Source organism: Rattus norvegicus, chromosome 5 (genome assembly GCF_036323735.1).
Source record: "Rattus norvegicus strain BN/NHsdMcwi chromosome 5, GRCr8, whole genome shotgun sequence".
Lineage (NCBI taxonomy): Eukaryota > Metazoa > Chordata > Mammalia > Rodentia > Muridae > Rattus > Rattus norvegicus.
Genome location: NC_086023.1, coordinates 158,517,141 through 158,534,873, shown reverse-complemented (window position 1 = coordinate 158,534,873; position 17,733 = coordinate 158,517,141). Strand labels below are relative to the sequence as shown.

The window sequence follows — 17,733 nt, the reverse complement described above, 5'->3', positions numbered from 1 at the left end:
GTCCTGAGTGTGTGTGTGCGTGTGTGTGTGTGTGTGTGTGTGTGCGCGTGCGGGACATGGGGGTGGTGCCAGGTCCTTGATATGAGTTTGATGAGGACCAAGACCTTATGTTCAGAGTGGTAGGAGCATCACAACCTCGAGGGCCGCATGATTTGCGATCATGCCTCGGAAGCCGCAAAGAATATCACCCAGAGCCACGTAATGTCCCGCGGACGGCTTATTTTATTGCTCTTTATTTTGGCTCTTCCCCCAGACACTCCTCAGACTCCATCTTGGCTTCTTTTCCAGGAAGTTCATGCTGCCCCATTCCCGCCATCTTCCTGCCGTTACCCCCGCCCTCAGCAGAGCATTTCAAAATTAACATTGAAACAGGAACTGGCATAGCCCAGAAGCCTCTGGGCATAAGTTTAAAAAAAAAAAAACCCAACAAACAATGGAGGTGGAGATGAGCAAGGAGTCCTCGGGATGGGGCGTCCACACTTGAGGGGGTCACACTGGGTGAGTAAGTGAGATGGGACAGGCGGAGTCCTGGAGTTCCAGAAATTCCCCAAACAACCAACACAACCTACAAAAGACACGTCGTGGCCTCCACGTGGGGAGGGCTCACTTCCTCTTAACGCAGATAAAAATAAAAGCAGTAAAAGCCACTTTAACGGAACACCACACACGACAAACCGCCACATCCCCAGACCACCTCCCTCAGAGAGGTGCCTGTGTTTTCCACTCTGGAGCAGGAGACAGGATTTGGGGCTTTGCCCTCAAGGGCAGGAACCTCTGTCCCCAGAGACAGAGGATGACAGCTTTGGAGGCTCTGGGGCCTGACCTGGCATGGTGCATTAGGCCAGCTGGACAGAAAAGAGGACACCTCCTAATTGTTGAAGGCAGTGACTGTTGTCCTGAATGCTTCTTGAATATACTGGGTAGTGTTACCACAGCAAGGGCGGAGGGTGGCTATGCAGACGTGGGTTTTGTCTGTTGGGACAAGCGAGTCTATGGCTAGCTTGTGTTATCAGCGTCCAAGTCTGTGCCCACTACTCAGTAGCATACAACCTACTGAGGAAATAATGCAAGGTAAAAATCTTGTTCCCCTAAGAATGTGGGTGTAACCCTCTTCTTCAGCTATAAAATGGGACCGTTTAACCCTCCAAAGCAGAATTACCATTTCCTACCTTCTTGGCCTTAAAAGGACCTTCTCTATTTTAAGAGACATATTTTCCTTGTTTCTATTTTTTTAAGCATCGTTTACTTTACTTTACTTGTATGTGTGCTTGAGGGTGTGTATGTGAACCACCTGTGTGCAGAAGCCCATGGAGGTCAGAGGAGAGCATCGGACCCCCTGGGACTAGAGTTATAGTTGGTTGTGAGCCACCAACTGGGTGCTGAGAACTGAACCCAGGTCCTCTGCAAGAGCAGCAAGTGCTTTTAACCACTGGGCCATCTCTCCAGACTCTCAAACATTGATTTATGTCTATGGGTTTGTGCACATGCGTGAAGTGCCCTCAGAGACCAGAAAAGGGTATTGGATCCTCTGGATCTGGAGTTACAGACAGCCGAGGGTGTTGGGAACTGAACTTGGGAGCAGGGAGCATTTTTAACTGCCGAGCCATCTCTACAGCTCCTGGGGGCCTTTCTAAATGAAGCGGGTTGGGGGAGGGGGGATCCATTTGCCTGTATCTGGATGGAAGGCCTTCGGAAAGTGTGCTGGAAAATTCTGCCTCTGGAGCAGTAGCTAGCCGGGAAGTGATCAGTGAGGCTGGGGCATTGCCAGCATCCTCAGCATCCTTGGACAGTGGGATTGGCTACTTCTCAGGCCCTCGGGAGGCCTGAATCTGGCTGGTGGTGAAGAAACTGTAGCTGCTGGAGGGGCAACATCCAGAATAGGAAGGCCAGTGTCAGAAACAGAAGAACAATGGAAAGAGAGGCTCACGGACTGGCCAGAGAACTGAGGACCGGGGGAGAGAACAGAAATAGTGTCGATACACAGGTGCATCTTTGTCTACTGAACTTTGGACCTCGGATGCTAGTCCGAGACCTCCCCGTCCTCCCAAAATTGGGCAGCCCGAATCCACAGAAAGTGAAGACCTCTCCTCTGCTAAGACCCATTTCCGGATGATTCTAAGCTGAATGATTGGACCCTCAGGGGGTGGGGGTGGGGTAGGGTGGGGACACAGTGTGTATGGGAAGCCTTAAGGAATGAACGGGTGCAGGATGCCACCAGGAGGCCCCAAGGTAGGTAAGCTTGAAAAGATGGTACCATCCGAGGTACGCCAGGACCCTGGCCCTGGTCCTCCTGGTCTATCTTGAATGTCAGATGGGTGCTGGGCGAGCCAATGACCTCAGAGTCTCCCTTCTCTCTCCCCTCTTTCTGATCTGGAGTAGAGGCTGAGAATTCTTTGGGGGGACAGTGCGACTACATGATTTGTTGAAGTCTGGTTTTCCCTTCCAAAGTTCTGCACACTAACCACATGTCTAGCTATTTTCAGGGGTAGGGAACGGTTGGACTTACTCGGGGTGGCTTCAATGGACACTAAAGTCCTTCTCCAGGGGACAGCAAGGCACAATCCCAATCCCACCCGCTTCTTGTAGGGGAAGGACTTGGGGACACAGGAAGGACCTGGAGATCGCAGGGAAGGAAGGAAGGCCAGGGCCCCTGGCAGTCAGGGCACCATGTGCCACCACTTGAAGGTGAAGGGCTTCCTGCGCACGTTGGTACCACAGTGAACCTCTCCCAGAAACTTGTGGTATGCAGAGATGTCATCAATGAAGGTGCAGGCAAGGCCCAGGGGCTCCAGCAGGCCTCGAACATGTGTCTCCAGGCAGCACTCCTCCTCGACCTGGGGCCCGAAAGGCTTGGGGATACCCAGGTCCTTGTCTAGCACGATCATGTTCACCTGGGGTGGGGGGAGTGAGTGTTTAGGGAGCAGCCACTGTTTGCCTGTGGGTGTCAAGGCTCTTGGACCCTTGATACTATCCTATGTAGGAAGTGTTAAAGGGATCCTCTTTTAGAGGTGGGGAAACCGAGGCACAGATTTTGAGCTAATCCTGGTCTGTGCTGTGATAATTTTTGCAAAGCACTCTCTTATCTGTTAGAGTAATGGGTCGGGAGTCACCTAGTAAGAAAGGAAGTTAAGCATGTCACCCCTCTCCAGGGAGGGCAAGTGCCAGAGGTGAGGTCACACAGCCACTCAGCTGGGCCTTCTGGGGCTGGTTGCACTCTGTTGGGGTTGGCGCTGGTGTGAGGGGCTGGGGCTGGTGTATCTCACCATGTTAGGGAAGAAAGCCCTGGCCTGACGGTCTTCATCCATCTTGAAGAGAGCAGGCAGGTCAATGATGTCCTTCTCAGTCAGAGCCAGCTCCTTCTTAAGGATGTCACGGTTCCAATCCAGACAGCGCTGGGAGAGAGGGAAAGAGGAAGCCTTGAGGTCAGGGGACACACACTGGCTTAGCTGGTATCTATTCCACCTCTCCATATCTCTCTACCAGGGATAAAAGGCAGTAGTAAATCCACCTCTCTCTTTGTTTTTGTTTTTGTTTTTTCCTTTTCTTTTTTTCGGAACTGGGGACCGAACCCAGGGCCTTGCGCTTGCTAGGCCCCAACCCTATTTTTGTGTTTTTTTTTGAGACAGGGTCTCTTTGTAGCCCTTGCTGTCCTGAAACTCTATAGACCAGGCTGGCCTTGAACTCCCAGAGATCTGCAGGTGTTATGCTTAAAGGCGTGCGCTTAATGGTCCACTGAGGCACAGCTACAGATGAACAGAAAACTCTGGACTGCTGCTAATGCTTGCTAGTCTCCCTGCAATGCTACAGCCCGAGCTCTGTTAGCTTAGCCACCTCCCTGCCCCCTAACTTAAACTTTACAATAAAAAATTGCTAGCGGCTGGGCTTGCCCACAACTAGCAGATGTGTCAGCCATGTTGCTGACAACTGTGAACGACGTAAACCAGAGATAAAACTCAGAACAGTCCTCGCTGAAAACCAAACTTAAGCGACAGAGACCCAGGTGACCCTGGAGGACTGTGCCCTCCAGCTTACTCAGCTAATGAGGAAAGCCAGGAGGGGCGGGCCTTAGTGCTTAAACTCTCCTCTCTCTGCTGTCAATCAGTGCACCTGCCATCTGGGCTTTGCAAGGCTGTAAGATTGACTGCCTAGCTTCTCCAGAGTTCTTATTACAGTGTGTGTGTGTGTGTGTGTGTGTGTGTGTGTGTGTGTGTGTGTGTGTGTGTGCGCACATGTATGCTGTGTTTCTTACAGGGATCATGGAGGGATAGTCAGAAGTCAGCCCCAATGAGGAGGCTGGCTCAGCTCCAGTGGGTCCTGCTTCAGAGAGTGGTTGGGTTGTACCAACTTCTCTGAGCTTCAGGTGAGAGCTCACTGGCGGTCCCTTGACACTTCCTCTCACCTCAGTGATTAAGGGGGGGGGTGGTTACAGTGACTCAGGACTGAGCAAACTGGTACTGGGAAACTCCCTGACCACACATCACCAGTTCAGGTTGACCCCAAGGCAGAGGGAGATACAGGGTCCTGTTCAAATGCCTCAGGGCATCTAAGAGCTCTGTTTTCCAGGATGCTGTGCAGGTATTTATGCGAGGCTTTGAACTTCCACAGCCTTGAGGGCACCTGTGCATACCGACCTGTGCACAGCCAGAGCCCCATCAGCCTGAGCCTGAGGTCCACACAACCATAGGACTTTGAACAAACCCCACCCAACCCTGACTCCTGCCCCTTCCCTCACTTCCATTGCCTCACTCAGTTGCCCACTGTGACCCACATCCTGATAGCAAGGTCAGGGCAGATTCTGGAGATAAAGCCCTCTCTGTCTGGACAAACAACTCCGGGAGAGAGAAACCTCAGGTTTGCAGTAACCCGAGTTAAGCTGCACTTAACTTCTCCCTTCCACAAACCTCCTACATGAACCCCAAGTACCCCTCCCCCTTCCACAGACACTCCTCTCCTACAGTGTCTGGCCCTCACTGTTTTAAGTGAACAGTCCGTCGAGGCCCACCCTCCAGCCCATTTTCTGCCTCTAGGCTCTTCAAACTGACTTAGCTATCTAACACTCCATTACTATGAGCCAAGAATGGGTTCTGATTGCTCTCTCTCTCTTTCTCTCTCTCTTCTTTCTTTCTCTCTTTCTCTCTTTCTCTCTTTCTCTCTCTCTCTCTCTCTCTCTCTTTCTTTCTTTCAAGGCAGGGTTTCTCAGTCCTTAAACTGTAGACCAGCCTGACTTTGAACTCACATATCCACCCGCCTCTGCCATAACCTAGGCCATCTTTTTTTTTTTTCCCTTTTTCGGAGCTGGGGACCGAACCCAGGGCCTTGCACTTGCTAGGCAAGTGCTCTACCACTGAGCTAAATCCCCAACCCCAACCTAGGGCATCTTAAAATGGAATCCAAGGCTCTCTTTCTGTCAAGGCAGGAGCTCTACCCATGGAGCTCACTCCTAGGTGCTGGGTTTAATGTCTGGTGCAACTCTTAAGACTCAAGCAGAATGTCACGCCCACACACAGCTCTTCAAAGGATTTGCGAGCGGCCATAGCTCTAGAGGGAGGGATGCGTTCAGGCCACCATTGTCTGGACAGAAGTCTAGAGCTTTGGTCTCCCCTTAAGGGGAATGTGCTCTGACCACATGTCTGATGCAGCTCTGGGCTCGCGGTTCTGAGCCCTGCTGCCCCTCTTGGCACAGAAACGGCCAGCAGATTCAGCAGGTGCTTGCTGAGGCCTCTCTGGGCTAGAAGCCCCCAAGCCCCTGACTTTTCCCATTAAACCAGCCTCTGCCAAGATGACAGACTTGTTCGCAGTCCCTTCCTGTCCTCCTGTGTTGCCCCCCCCAACCCTCCTGCCCCTGTACCTGAAAGTACTGGTTTTCCTGCGTGAGGCTCTCATTGGACAGGATCTTGTTGATGGTGATTCGTTTGCTGCTCATGCCCCCCAGACCTGTGGGGGTCAGAGGATGACAGTAAACCTTACCCGCCTGCCCCGGTGCCTGCCCGGTGGCCCATCTGAGCTACTTGCTGGCAGTGGGGGATGGGGTGGGAGTGAGGTGGGGGAGGGGGAGGGGGGAGGAGGGGTGATCTTCTACCCAGGGAAGCAACATGCACTCCTTTCTCTAGATCCACCAGTCTCCTAAGCCAGGAGGTGGTTGAAGCATTTTGTGCTCTCTGGCAGAAGACACCTGGGTGCCCTGTCTGAACATTAGCAGCTGACCGGGGCAAACAGCTCTCCCATGGTACTCAGTGATGCCCTGGAGAGAGCCTGCCTTTGACTCCAGTTCCACAGCCTGGAGGCTTCAGGTTAGAAGCCAGCACCTCATAGATACCATAGATAAGCATTCTGCCAAGCAAGGCAAGTAAGCAATCTTTTGAGGGCTTAATGTGGATCAATTTAGCCATCCTCCCCAAATCCCCTTGACAGTCTTCCCCACGTTCCCCACGTAGCTGCTACTGTTCAAGGTGAGGAAGTTTGGTCCCAGGAGGTTCCATGATTCTTGAAAATTTCCCCACACAGCAAGTGGCCACACAGGCAGCTGGACCACAAGGCTGTGGGCCTCCTATATTTGATTAACATTTTTTCCTTTTAATTTTTTTAAATAGAGTCTCTCTGTAGCATGGGTTGGCTTGGAAGTTACAACCTTCTGCCTCAGCCTCCCTAGTGCTAAGACTGTTATATTTTGTTTTTTCCATGATCTAGGAATAGCCTGTCAGCTCTCTGCATGGCCCAGACTTGGAGTGTCACAACGCCAAAGAGACCAGGGCTGTGGGACCCTGCCCCTGTGCTGCCACCACACCACAGTCCTCTCTGTGACCCTATGGCATTAATACTTCTAATCATGGGGTGAATGGGTAGCATTTGAGGCAGCTTAAGATAGAAAGGAAGCTTCTAGAAAGTCAAGCCTCATGCCTGCCAACCCACAAAAAACTTGCCATCAGAGGCTAGAACAGAGAATAGCAGTGCTATGTATCTATGTATCTATGTATCTATGTATCTATGTATCTATGTATCTATCTATGTATCTATGTATCTATCTATCTATCTATCTATCTATCTAATCTATCTTTCTGTCTATCGATCCATCCATCTATCTATCCATCTATCTATGTTGTTTTAATTTTGTTTTTCAAGATAGGGTTCCTTTGTGTAAGAGCCCTGGCTGTCCTGGAACTCACTTTATAGATCAGGCTAGCCTCGAACTCAAGAGATCCACCTGCCTCTGCCTCCTGAGTGCTGGGGTTAAAGGTGTGTGCCACCACTACCTTGCTAGGATGGCAGTCTTAAGTGGATCTGTCCTGGACACAGGTAGTCCCACTCCTCAGATACAGAAGACAAATGCATAAGCATTAGCCAGTGGATTTTGAGTGTCAGGATACTAAGCTAAGCTGTGAGAGAAAGTAGTTTAAGGAAAAAAAAAATGCAGAACTGGACAGAGAAGGCAGTGATTATTAACAACAATGTAATATATTGGATGCTAAGAGGTGACCATGACCGATACATTGTGTCTATTTTGCCACAGCAAGAGTGCAGACATGCTGAGGCAGCTCCCTGGCAGGCTTTTCCCAGCTGATTCTCTTTCTCATGATTAATTCAGGCGCAAACCTCATCCCTGGGTCTGCCCCACTTAGGAGGGAGACAGAGTCTAACTCCAGACCCTGCAGGCGCAATGCTAGCAGAAACCACTTCCCTTCCTGGGCCTCCAACCTGGCACTGTCTTTCTCCCCTCTTTACTGTTCTGGGGTTGGGGGGGGGTGGGGTAGGGCAGAAAGGGATGTGGCTTGGCAGAAGAGTACATGACCATCTCAGGAGGTCCTGACTTCCATCCCTCTGTTTTGAAAACACCAGCTCCTGGTACAGAGCACATGGCAGTCTGGGTCCTTTAGGTCCTGCTCTGCCTTTCAAATATTAGCTCTGGAGACTTTGCCCTTCTCCCTTTTGAGACAGGGTCACATGACCTTGGAGTTAGTTTCCGTCTGCCTCCACGTAGGGGTGCTGGGATTCCAGACAAGTGCCACCACACTTGGGTTATGCGGTGCCCGGGATCAAACCCAGGATTTCGTGAATGCTGGCAAGCACTCCATCAACTCTGCGTCCCCAGCCATGCGTGATCTTTGGTTTGGGTTTGGTGGTGCAGCCGGGTGCTCAGAGACAAGGTCCTTGTGAGCTCTGTAGGGCTTCCTGCCAAGAGCTTGTGATCACTCACCCTTGAACATAATGGCCTCCCCGTGGCCTTCCTTCTGCTTTTCTCTGAAGAGCTGGTAGCAGGCTGAGGTGCTGGCCATGAGCAGCCGAAATTCCTGCAAGAGATGCCACAGTGGGTGGCACATTGTTGGTGGGGGGAGGGGAGGGAGGAGGTCGTCAGGACGCCAGAGGGACTAGAGCCATAGCTGCCCAGCACTTGGTGCCTTCCATGCTCAGTACCACTGGTTTCCTAGGAAGGTCTGTCTGTCTTAGGACTGATTGTGCCTCTTATATCCTGGGCAATAGCATCAGGTCAAAGTAGAGGCCCAAAAGTGGCCTAGGATGGCGGCTTCTCCAAAGGGATAGGCAGTTTGCAGAGAATCTGAGGATACACAGAGGCAGCCAGACCTTTCACTTTTCAAAAAGGACATTCTGCCCCAGAGCCTTAGTCCGAGCAGCCACTCTCTGGGTGTGACTGCCCAGCACAAGAATAGAGAGTCTAAACTGAGGCGAGCTGTAAAGGTTGAAGAGGAAGACCTGGCTTGGAAAAAAAAAAAAGAAGACAGGAGATACTTTTTACACGAGGGCTGGGCATGGTTGGCAATGTGCTTGCTGCAAACGTATGAGGACCTGAGTTTCTTTGGATTCCCCAGCACTCATTTGGGGGGCGGGGGAGTCAGTCACTACAGTGCAATCTCAACATCAGAATGGAGAGTGTGGAAGTTTGGGGATTTGAATAAGAATGTCCCCCACAGGCTCCTGTAGTTGAATGCTTAGTCACCAGGAGAGGAATTCTTTGATAGGATTAGAAGGATAAAGGGGTGTGGCCTTGTTGAAGGAAGTGTGTCACTGGAGGGAGGGCTTTGAGGTTTTGGAAAAACCCTCACAGGGCCCAGGCCTTTGCACAGGTCCTCTCTCTCCCTCCCCCTCCCCACCTCTCCCCCCTCTCTCCCTGCCTGCTCACCAGAATGTTACTCTCAGCTATCCCTTCAGTACCTTGAGTGCTGCCACCATAATGATAATGAACTAAACCTATGAAACTGTAAGCCAGCCCCAAGTAAATGTTTTTCTTATTTCATAAAGAGTATCCGCGGTCCTGGTGTCTCTTCACAGCATTAGAACACTGACTAAGGCAGAAGGGAAGCAGAGGAAGTCACTCCCTGGAGTTATTGACCAAATTGTCCAGGATTAGTGGGACACTCAAAAGATAGGATGGCAATTAGCCGAGAAAGACTGGACATCAACCTCTGACCCCTACACCCAGACGTGTGCGCGGAAACACACACACATACACACACACACACACACACACACACACACACACACACACAAACACATCTACAGGAATGGGTACATACAACACAAAATAACACATTCTTCATACTGCTTACGTGTGGAACTATTGATCTTTTGGATTTATGGGTTACCTTCCATAGTCACATTACAAAACCAGCTACTCCCTCCTCGCTCTAGACCCCACCCTCCGCGTCCAAGTCCAGGCAGTGCATGGATCCTTGGCTATGAAATCCACTCTGGTCTTGGGACATCAGCTCACCTTTTTGCCTGGGATGGGGACGAAGGTCATGAACTCATCGACGTGGCCCACAGTCAGCCAATCCGAGTAGAGTTCCACGGGCGCCTGCACCTGCTGGGCCTGCAGGAAGTCACGCACCACCTTGGTCATCCTCCTGCCTCCAGACCTAGGGTAGGGTTGGAGAAGAGGAGCCTTTTATCACGTTATCCTTGTGCTCCTGCACCAGAGCATGCCCCAGGATGAGACATTTAGCATCTGGAACCCAGACCAGATCTGGGTCATGCCGCCAGCAAGGGCACATGAGGGTGGGAGTCTGAGCTTCAGACCCTGGTGCAGGCAGAAGGCATGGGAGCCCCGGGCCGGAAGAGGGTACAGCCAAGGTCGCACCAATACAGAGGGCTTAGAGCTCAGCCTTAGGTCCAGGAATTTGTTAGCAAGCAGCTGTAGCCAGCTTCCATGCTCAGCATGGGACCGATGTGTCCGAGACTTCTATCATCTTGGAGGCAGAACAGGGCTTGGCACTCCACAGAGGACAGGAAGTAGCTGCTGAGTGCATGGGACCCCTGAGATGGGGGAGGGTGGGCTAATGGTCATTACCCCTGTCCCGCAGATAGAAGAACATTCCATGTGGGTCAGAGGGACTTGATACTCAAATCTCGGGTGACCTCAGGTTCCAGGCAACTCTTGTGAAGTGGGGACCCAGGCTGCCCACTCTCTCCCAGCAATGTTGGGATTAAAGAAGACTCTGCTTTTCCATTGGCTGGGCTGGGAGTACAGTTATCGTGGACGGCCAAAGGAGCCAGGGATGCATGCCTTGTCTCTTCTCTTTCATTTACAGGCACTCCCTCCGCCTTCCCCAAAGCCAGTGGACCTTTGCTAGGGTCCCACACCCTTTCCCTACCCAGCTTACATCTCACCACACAGCCCTTGTCCCGCTTCCAAGATGATAGAAGTCTCGGACACATAAGTCCCATGCTGAGCATGGAAGCTGGCTACAGCTACTTGCTAACAAATTCCTAGGCCAAAGGCTGAGCTCTAAGACCTTTACATCAGTGCGGGTGCGACTGTGGCCGTACCTACTTCCAGCCTGGGGCTCCCATGCCTTCTGCCTGTACTAGGGTCTCAGGTCTGCAGCTCAGACTCCCACCTTTGTGGAAGAAGATTATTGGGTTGTATAGATTGGGTATACAGAGTTCACTTTATACTAATATGTAGAAGCTAACTTAGCTTTTCCCCCACAGGTGTCTATAGACTTACACACCATTGCAGAAGGGGATGTTCCTCCCTTAGATTCACCCCAAGTACATACACCCCTAAAGAGGCAGTCATGCTCCCGTGCCTGCCACCCCCAGACACACCCCGAGTTATCTTACAGAGGGAAACTGCTCCCGATGAGGATCCGGCCAAGCGGGTATGCCTTGCCATTCACGGTCACTGGGGGACTGACCTCCAGATTCCCGAAGGAGTCAAGGCTGGTGACAGTCTCAAAGAGGGGCTCCCGGGTCACATAGCCGAAATCTGGGCCCTGGGGAAAGAGAGGACGCACATCTGCCTTTAGCCCCCTACAGTCAGAAGCCCTCTTTCCTGGTAGCCATTCTGCAGCCCAGTGCCACCTGCAGCCTGTCAAGGATGGCTGTGACCTGAGGCTGTGATGACAGTGTGGGTGTGGGTGTGATGTGTGTGCACCCCATCTCTGCCTGGGCCCGTCGGTACAGGCATCCGATGTGATATTGAGATCTGGCCTCATAGGTTCTGTTGATCTTAGTGACCATCTCAGAATTTCTCTGAACCTCGGTCTCCATTTCTATGAGAAAGTTCTTCAACTAGGAGGCTGGAGGCAGCAAGGTAGTGAACTGATTTTCCCCTGGGGTTTGCTAGACCTGCCCAGAGAGAGAATTGTGCATCCTGACCCACTGCGAATGACTTCTGGCATCTCCCTGAAAAAGAACTCAGGGTCACATGACTTGCTCTGGCCAATGAAATATGAGCAAGATGGGCCTTGGCCAGTGTTGTGGCCTGGTCTGTTCACTTTCTCCTCTCACACTAGGGGAGTGGCAGCTCTCAGCCAGGCTGTGTAGCTGTAGGATGAGGACTCAGAGAGACAGCCAGTCATCAGTTAAGGCTGTGAACAGCAGGACAGACTGGCTGCTGTCAGTCACTACAGTTTGGGGCTTGTTTGTCACTGCAGCCTTATTTACTGATAGCTGACTGATACACTCACCCCTACGCATCCAAACAGCTGCATCTGTCCATCCAGCTCATAACTAGACTTCGTCATTAGCATTTCAGTAAACTGGAGTTTGTATGCAGGAAGGGAAGATCCCACCTGTCCCTGGATCTTAAGATTCCCTTTGGGCTGGAGAGATGGCTCAGTGGTTAAGAGCACCGACTGCTCTTCCCAAGGTCCTGAGTTCAAATCCCAGCAACCACATGGTGGCTCACAACCATCTGTAATGAGATCTGATGCCCTTGTCTGGTGTGTCTAAAGGCAGCTACAGTGTACTCATATATAATAAATAAATAAAAAAATAAAATAAACTATTTAAAAAAAAGATTCCCTTTATATATATATTTATTCTTTTTTTCTTTTGATAAAAATATAAGGGGATCAGGCTGGAGAGATAGCTCAGTGGTTAACAACACTGACTACTCTTCCAGAGGTCCTGAGTTCAAATCCCAGCAAACACATGGTGGCTCACAACCATCTGTAATGAGATCCAATGCCCTCTTCTGGTGTGTCTGAAGACAGTGACTGTGCTCACATACATAAAATAAATCTATCTCTCTCTCTCTCTATCTATCTATATACACACATATATACACATACACACACATATATGTATGTATATGTATATACATATGTATACATATATATGTATACACACACACACACACACACATATTGGGAGTTTGTACTAGTGCAAGGGGGCAACTAACTTGCCTGACCTAAAAAACCCAAACCAACCAACAAGAGAACTTTGTGTGGTAGGCAGATGCGGCTTATGCTGCCTTAGTTAAGAGGCTCAAGGGACAGGCACACCCGGCGTGGTGCATGGCAGCAGCTTAGCACGCTCTTGCCTGGGGCCCCTCTTTGGCCATGTGCGAACTGGTCACAGGTGGCAGCTAGGGCTTTATAGCAGCACACAGGCCGGCAGGCACGCAGCACAAAGCCGGGCCTGGCCCGGCCTCTGGGAACAATGCAGGCTGGGCCCCGGCACCAGGCCAGACTGGAGGACTGAAGACAGGTGGAGGCCAGGGGAAGAGAAAGGACAGGGCTCTGAGCTTGGTTTCCATTCCTGTTGCCTGTGGTAACTCTGGGGTGGTCAATTTGATGGTCCTCTCCTCTAGTGTCAGGGGAAATGGACAACCCCCACATGGAGGGCCGCTGAAGGCAGCCTCCAGGCTAAGGCAGTGAAGCCAGACCGTGATAGCCACTGATCAGGCACAGATTTGATGACTGTGGCATGCCTTTGATGGGGTAACAATCCTGGGTGACAGTTTCCTGTTTCACAGGTGTGTACCCCGAGGCTCATGAAAGCTTGGAAGTCTGCCTGAGTCCCCTTTCTGATATGGGGGTGGGGTGGCTGTTGAAGACAAGTTCTTCTGTCGCCCCAGAGCAGAGCTCACACACTGCTTCTTCCACATCTCCAGAGGGGACTCGGGTAGGGTCACCTCTGAATGGCCCGCATCATGTGACCATGGGAAAGCCAGATCTGCTGTCCCTATGACATGCTCCACATGGGCTTCTGTCTCAGAGTGAAGGGTGGGGATGTAGACATTTTTCACTCTCCCACGTGGCTTGAGGCCACCATGTGGGGGTGATAATGGCCTCTCAGAACAGCAAGGAGTCAAGCTGCTTTAATAAACCCAACACTGAGATCCACATCACAAAGTCCTCATGAGCATTGACATCTGTAGACTTCTGTCATGTCTCTTTGAAACTTACTTAGCTACAAGTTGGAGGCTTGGGACAGCAGCAGGAGTCAAGACCTCTGGACCTGGACTTTGCTCTGCCTCCCACGGTTCTCATCTCCCACAATACAGCTTTCCCAGGGCCCACTGACCCATCTTGCAGATGAGAAAACAGAGGCCCTGAGTGGAGACTAGTTATCTTGGGATGCTCCACATCTCCTGTCTATGCTGTCCTCTAAGGGTCACACACTGTTACCCCCAGGTGGACCTCAGCATCTCACCAGGAGTTGCTTAATGGGGAAGTCCTTCAGGTTTCCATCTCGAGGGGAGTCCAGCACTACTGGGAAGCCTTTGTGAGGTGCCTCAATGTAGCCAAACTCAATTTCATCCTGTGGAGGAGAACAGGGAGAGCTGTCAATGGCGGCAGCACCCAGGGTGTCTGGGACATGATAGAGGGGGATTTAATCTCAGACCTCAGGAAGCAGAGGCAGGAGGCTAGAGAGTATGAGGCTAGCCTTGGCTACATATAAAGACTGGTTTTTTTTTTGTTTGTTTGGTTTTTTGTTTTTGTTTTTGTTTTTGTTTTTTGTTTTTTTAAAGCACAAAACAAGGAGCAGGGACTATAACCCAGGTGGTAGAGTGCTTGGCTAACACAAACATGAAGTCCTGAGTTCAAGTCCAAGTACCGCATACACCGAGCATGGTGGCATATGCTTGTGGAATCCTTAGTAGTTGGGGGAATGAGTGCAGGAGGACCAAAAGTTTAAGGCCACTCCCTATTACATAGTGAGTTCAAAGCCAGCCTCAGGTATCGGAGACCTTATTACAGAACCAAACAAAAAGGACAAAGAAACTAGGCATGACAGCGTACACCTGTAATCTCACCACTCTGAGAGGACAGAGGCTCGGGAAGATAAGGCCAGCGTGGGTCACAAACTGAGAGTCTGGCTCAAAAATCAAAGCAAATAAAGGAGGCAGGTAAAGCAGCCTCCTGTCGAGGCTGATGACCTGAGTTTGGTCCCCTGGACTCATAGGACAGAAGGAGAGGACCAACCGCTCCAAGTTGTCCTCTGACCTCCTCCCTGTGTGGGCTGTGGGGCATGCACCACCCCAGTAATCACTATAAGGTTTATCACAAAAGTAACCTGTGAGCTTGGCTCGGGAAGCACATCTCATTCCCAGCCTGCCTCGGGTGCCCAGCTCGCCTCCCTGTGAGCATCGATTGATGGCAGAGCCTCTTCCCACAGACCGCCTCTGTCCATGGCAGATCACACAACTTCCTCTTGGAGACACTTACTTTTGTGGTGGTTTTATTTTTCTGAGACAGGGTTTCTTTGCGTAGCCCTGGCTGTTCTGGTACTCACTCTGTAGACCAGGCTAGCCTCCAATTTAGAGATTTACCTGCCTCTGCCTCCCGAGGGCTGGGATTGAAGGTGTGAGCTACCACCACCGGGCTTCATTTTTAAAATGTAAAAAAACATATCCTAAACTTATTTCCTTCAAAGGAACGACTCAAGCGTATTCTGTGTCTTTGTCACAGACTGGCCTTTTTCTCTGTAACCGCCACAGAGCACTCCCCGTGAGTACTGTCCCTGTCACCTGTCCCCATGGATGCATACGGATGATTTCAGTGTTGCCTGCCACTAGAAGCCACACTCCCTCTCTCAGGTCTCTGTGTTCCCAAGCAGATGGAGGGATCCACACACGCGTGGGCAGCTGGGTACCAGGGTGTTCACACAAACCCCTCTGGGCAGAGGCCTTCTGGCCCCTCACCCCTCACCTGGATCCAGCGGTCGCCACGATTCATGTACTGGAAACAAACTTTCAGCTCGCAGTTGGTTTTCTCCACCAGGTTCTTCACCTCTTTCAGGAACAGGTAATTGTCCTTCATGCTGGGGGAGCATTGGGAGAGAGGCCGGGAGGAAGCATGAGGGGGATGAGCGCCACCCACGTTGGGTGGTTGCAGATGCTAGCACTCTGGACTGAGGTGTGGTGTCAAGGCTGTCAAAGCGGTATCCACAGCTACTTTGTAAAGGTCCCTGGGACCACAGGCTTCTTATGTAGCTTTTGTCAAGGACATGGATAAATAAGACAAAGAAGGGACTTCTCACCCAACATGCTTAAGGCCCTACCTCTTTGACTCCCCATATTTTAAAAAGTACTGTGCCTGGGATATGGGAGACCCTGGCATGAAGGCCAGGGTGGGCAGAGGGTCTCTTCTGAGGTTGTCAGGCATAGACGTGCAGCTATTTCGTGCCCTTCCTGTTCATTTTCTTGTAGTGCTGACCAAGCACATAGTAGATACTCAATAAAATTTTGCTGAACAAGTGAGCAAAAGGGTTGGGGATTTAGCTTAGTGGCAGAGCGCTTGCCTAGCAAGCACAAGGCCCTGGGTTCGGTCCTCAGCTCCGGAAAAAAGAAAAAAAGAGGGGGTACCACTGCCAAGCAGGAACCTCGTCCCACATGGTGGAGGGTCAAGAAAAGAGAACGGAGAAACGTGGCTTTGGCAGCACACAGCCTGAGCCATGGTAAAGGCACCAATGCAGAGGCATCGTCTCAGTCCTCACAGCAAGGCTGGGGTATGTGCATTTCAGAGACACTGAGGCACAGAGAGGCCACCTGAACAACCGCAGGTCATATAGCCGCTAAGTGGCAGAGACAGGAGCTGGGTTTAGCTGAATCTGACCCTGAAGTCCAGCTCTTGGCCACCCTGCCGCCCCGCCCGTGTGGAGTATGCCTGACCCTTACCAGCACACAAACACTGACACGGGAGGCAGGATGTTGGGTGTCATAATCCATGGGGCAATCCGGAACGTCACGGTGTCTGTGAAGATGGGTGTCAACGGGATGTCCTGGGCATGGGAGAGAAGAGGAACACCACAGAGTCACGCTGGGTGCGTGCGTGCATTCGTGCAGTCCCCTTCTCCCTCTTAGTGGGCGAGACAGACGACGATGCATTTACTGAGCACTTGCTGTATGCTAGGAACTGTGCCAAGTGTCGTCTTTATATGCACGGGTGGGTTTGTGTTTGTGCGTGTTTATGTAAATGGGTGTGCATGGCGGCCAGAAGAGGGCCTCTGGCCCTGGAGCTACAGTTACATGCAGATGTGAGGTGCCCTTCAGGTTGGCGCTGGCGGACGAACTCTGCTCTCCTGGAAGAGCAGCAAGCGCTCTTAACGGCTGAGCCATCTTTCTGACTCCACACGCCAATTATTTCTGCATGTACCGATTCATCCCCAGGAGATAGCTGCTACTACCCTTCCTTTTCAGACAGGGAAACTGAGTCACAGGACTGTAAAGTCCCACAGTTAGGCTTCGTTTGATCCCATTTTCACTCAAACTTGCCCTGTCCACGTTCCCAGGTCTGAGTCAGGGACATACATGGCTGCGTACGGGAGGCCTGTGGCCCTCACCTCGGCCATATACTCCAGCAGACTGACGTGGATGGAAACCAGGCCTGAGAAACTCTCGTCTGGGAAACGGAGGCCTTCCACGAAGAACAGCAACTCTGCAGAGCCACCGGTGTACTTCACCACGTGGTAGAGCTTCTGCCGGCCCAGGATGTGGATGTAGCGCTGGCCAAAGAACGGGTCTGTAGGGGGAGTGGACCCACGTTAGGACCCTCTCCCATCAGGAGCCGGTCAGGGAGCTCCCCGATAGGGGAAAGTGGCAGAGTGACTTGTCCTTTAGACACAGAGAGGAGAGCACAAATGGAAAACACCACAGGATGCTGCAAACAGGTCAGCGTCGCGGCCTCAGCGCGCTGTGTGCCTGCTGGCTTCCGGCTTCCTCATCTGGCAAATGAGCTGCTTGGGAATGGCGCTCGGGAAAGAAGAGCAGAGGGCAATGGGATGGCTAGCAGAGCACAGGGAGGTGTTAGTCATTTGACAGAGGAGGAAACAGGGCCAGAAAGCAGAAATGGCTGGGCGGGGCCTCCACGTCAAATTCCAAAATGCCGATTCTCCTCTTATGACTGTAACGTGAGCGTGCCATTTGTTTGAGACATTCTCTGTATCACAGAAGCCACGCTGTGCGGCTCTCTGGTGGGAAGGAAGGCGTTCACTCCTGCCTCATCAAATTCCCAGCTCCTTACAGCGCCGTTCTCTCTACCTGGAAGT

The 17,733-nt window shown here is 51.6% G+C and overlaps 1 protein-coding gene across 1 annotated transcript in view; it reads right to left on the bottom strand.

The window, feature by feature from the left end:
• Positions 1-211: 211 nt before the first annotated feature.
• Positions 212-17,733, bottom strand: part of Padi2 (peptidyl arginine deiminase 2) — a 42,576-nt gene continuing 25,054 nt past the window's right edge. Inside the window, exons 7-16 of the mRNA NM_017226.2 lie at positions 17,029-17,207; positions 16,364-16,467; positions 15,396-15,507; positions 13,897-14,004; positions 11,077-11,228; positions 9,725-9,869; positions 8,192-8,285; positions 5,849-5,934; positions 3,264-3,392; positions 212-2,891 (exon numbers count right to left, since the gene is read on the bottom strand). Of these exons, the coding sequence (NP_058922.2) occupies positions 2,658-2,891; positions 3,264-3,392; positions 5,849-5,934; positions 8,192-8,285; positions 9,725-9,869; positions 11,077-11,228; positions 13,897-14,004; positions 15,396-15,507; positions 16,364-16,467; positions 17,029-17,207 (1,343 nt within the window). The 3' untranslated portion in view covers positions 212-2,657. The remainder of the gene's footprint in view (positions 2,892-3,263; positions 3,393-5,848; positions 5,935-8,191; positions 8,286-9,724; positions 9,870-11,076; positions 11,229-13,896; positions 14,005-15,395; positions 15,508-16,363; positions 16,468-17,028; positions 17,208-17,733) is intronic.